We start from the raw sequence: 3,370 nt of genomic DNA on the forward strand, positions 1-3,370 counted from the left end.
TCTCTTATAAAAACCGTGGTTTTAAAGGGTAAAAAAGAAAAAACAATCATACATACTTATAAAGCTAGCATTTTTTCTTGAATCTCATGCATTTGAAACCCCCATTCTTTTTTCCTTTCACTACATTCATTTGAAACTCCCATGACTTTTCAATTTCTTTATAATAATAATTATAATTTGGTAATTAGGTTAAATAAATATCAAATCTAAAGTGTATTCATATATAAACTAAATTTCAATATTAAAATAATATCTTTAATTCTACTTATAAAATTATGTTTTTTTAACTTTTAATATATTATACTTAATTTATTAGCTTTAATATATTGTTGGATGTAAACCATTATTATTTTAAAGGTATAATTTTTGAACAATTTGTATAAAATACTTAAATTATTAATTAAAATATAACATTATAGGCCCAACTTAAATATAAATTTTATTTAACTTAAACAACCCAAAGATTATTTTATAAATAGTTAAAAGTGATAAATTATAGTGTCTTTCTAATAATGATTGTAAGTTGGTTAATAAGGATAAATAAATATCAAACCTAAATGTAATCATAAATAGACTAAATTTCAATTTTAAAATAATATATTTACTTCTATTTATAAAGTTATGTTTTTAAATTTTAACATATTATAGTTAATTTATTAGATTTAAAATGTTGTTGCATATAAACCATTATCAGTTTAAAGCTACAATTTTTGAACAGTTTAGACAAAATACTTCAATTGTTAATTTAAATATAACATTGCAGTATCAACTTAAATATAAATTTCAGTTCCACTAAAAAAACCAAATAATATTTTGTAAATAGTTAAAAGTGATAAATTATAGTGATAAATGCAAAAATTAAATTGTAATATCAGTTTAACTAAAATATTTCCTAAATATATTTATATAATCGTTAAAAAATTTCAAATAAGTAGCTTAAAATAACTTATAATAAGAATAGTTAAAAATAACTCTATATAAATGATTATATTGTTACCTTTAAAATCAAAAAATAATGTTTGATGTTTTAAATAATTATAATGATAGAAATTAAAACATTAAGCATATAAATTTTAAAAAATTAGTTAAAAATAACAACTATAAATAATATTAAACCATATATAATATTTAATTTTATTGATGTGTAATTTGTGAGTAAAAAGTCATTCAAACGACTGAGATTATGACGTTATAATAGATTTATATATTATCATATAATTCAAAATAATCAGTATATTATATCAAATTAATATACGAACTATTATATCAAAGTTAACAATAATGTTAGTGTTATATTTTAAAAAATATATATTTGTAAAAACTTCAACTATATAGGTGTTTCTGCGCATTACAATGTCAACTAAAATATAAATTTCAGTTCTATTTAAAAAACTAAAGAATATTTTGTAAATAGTTAAAAGTGATAAATTGTAGTGATAAAAACAAAAACTAAATTGTTATTTCAATTTAAATACAATATTTCTTAAATATATTTTTATAATCGTTAAATGTTTCTAAATAAGTATCTTAAAATAAGTTACAATAACAATAGTTAAAAACAACTCTATATAAATGATTATATTGTTAGCTTTAAAATAAAAAAAAACAATGTTTGATGTTTTAAATAATTATAATGATAGAAATTAAAACATTAAACAAATAAATTTTTAAAAAATTAATTAACAATAAAAACAACTATAAATAATATCAAATCATATATTATATTTAATTTTATTCATATGTAACTCGCGGGTAGAAGTCATTCAAACGATTGAGATTATGAAGTTACAATAAATGTATATATTATCATATAATTCAAAATAATCAATATATTATATCAATTTAGTATATACAAATTATTATATCAAATTTAACAACAACCTTATTATATATTTAAAAAATCATATATTTATAAAGACTTCAACCATTTAGATGTTTCTGCGCAACGCACGAGCATTCGCCTAATATATTTGTTAATATTCGTTAAGGATTGATCCCTATTAAAAATTGTTGAATCATCTAGAAAGGCCGTATGACACGTGGACACTTGTTTATTGTATCACATTTGACAAATGGACACATGGCGAAGATAGAACATACTAGTACCGCCGTAGCTTCTTCTAGAACCTTATCGATGCTCCACCTCCACATGCTATAAATGATAAACCCATTCCACTCTGATCCCATCAGCGACATCAGTTCCGCATCAATCAAACTCCGATCATTAACAGTATGCAGAAGGCAAAGCAGATTAACGACATGGAACCAACGGTGACGTTTCGAGCGGTGAGCGCCGACGAGGAAGGCCGGAAACGAGTGGAAAAGACGGAAGTGCATACCCATAACATCGATACCCTAAAGCACATAGAAAAGAAGCTTATAGACAAAGGTGTACACCGACTGGACCGCCACCCCAGGGATGGGATCCCGATCGAGAAGCAATCAAAAGGTGGCCGTGGGGGAAAGTACACATGGGATGGTCCCGGAGGAATGGTGAATGATGAACTTGACCCTGCTCCGGCAGCAGTGGACGTGAAGGATCCAAATTACGTAAGTGAAGAAGAGGAGGAGAGGGTGGCGAGAGAGGTGGAAGGGGTGGTGATTGGCGAAGTGGAAGTGGCGAAGGTGGCGGAGCAAGGTGTTGGTAGGGTGGATGTTGATCCCAACTTGAAGGTTGACTAGTGCGAAAGGTGGCCGTGGGGTACTACGGTTGTTGAAGATAGCAAATAACGTAATGAATTACTTTGTCGTTTTTTATATTAGAAGAAAAATGGTTTTTTAGGAGAATACATGGAACATGGACAATGAGATTAATGACGAAAACTATTACTATTTGATATTTATGTATGTATATTATATATAAACTTGATGTATTTTATTAGAGGATTTGATGAAACTATCCAAGAATTTTGATTCATCAACGCCATCTAAATCTATCGATCAGCTCAATGAATTCTGGAGACGCATATCGTCATTTTATGTTTAGATAGTTATATTTTTAACGAATTATTTAAGTATTTTCTGTTAGAAATTAAATATCAAAGAGATTTTGAACATAATTATTATATTAATTTAATAAGTATATTTTATACGTGCAATATTTTAATATTTAGTATCTAAGAGGAATAATAACTCGAACAATATAGCAATTTTAAATGGGTCGGGTAAATTTCGAGCACTATAAGTCATGAAGCTCTTTTTTATGCTATTACACTCAAGAAAATTATGAAGTTCTCATTTTGGGAGCTTCTCTTTTTTTTTTGAAGGGATCTTGTAGTTCTGTAAGGTTTTTATCCGACTTTTTAGTCAAGTGCGTTTCATCAGAGATGACGTCATACCGCACAATAAAAGGATAAGAGTAAACATGTCT

General features: G+C 26.4%; 1 protein-coding gene across 1 annotated transcript; it reads left to right on the forward strand.

The window, feature by feature from the left end:
• Positions 1 to 2,174: 2,174 nt before the first annotated feature.
• On the forward strand, positions 2,175 to 2,968 carry LOC145090305 (plant/protein). The gene has a single exon (XM_079028589.1). The coding sequence runs from the start codon at positions 2,233 to 2,235 to the stop codon at positions 2,680 to 2,682; it is 450 nt and encodes a 149-aa protein (XP_078884715.1). The 5' UTR covers positions 2,175 to 2,232; the 3' UTR covers positions 2,683 to 2,968.
• Positions 2,969 to 3,370: the final 402 nt, after the last annotated feature.

This window comes from Lactuca serriola, chromosome 2 (genome assembly GCF_051521515.1).
Source record: "Lactuca serriola cultivar US96UC23 chromosome 2, Lser_US96UC23_V15, whole genome shotgun sequence".
NCBI classification, from domain to species: domain Eukaryota; kingdom Viridiplantae; phylum Streptophyta; class Magnoliopsida; order Asterales; family Asteraceae; genus Lactuca; species Lactuca serriola.

Coding starts and splice junctions, on each gene's coding strand:
- LOC145090305 (XM_079028589.1), top strand. CDS start 2,233: ATGCAGAAGGCAAAGCAGATTAACGACATGGAACCAACGGTGACGTTT.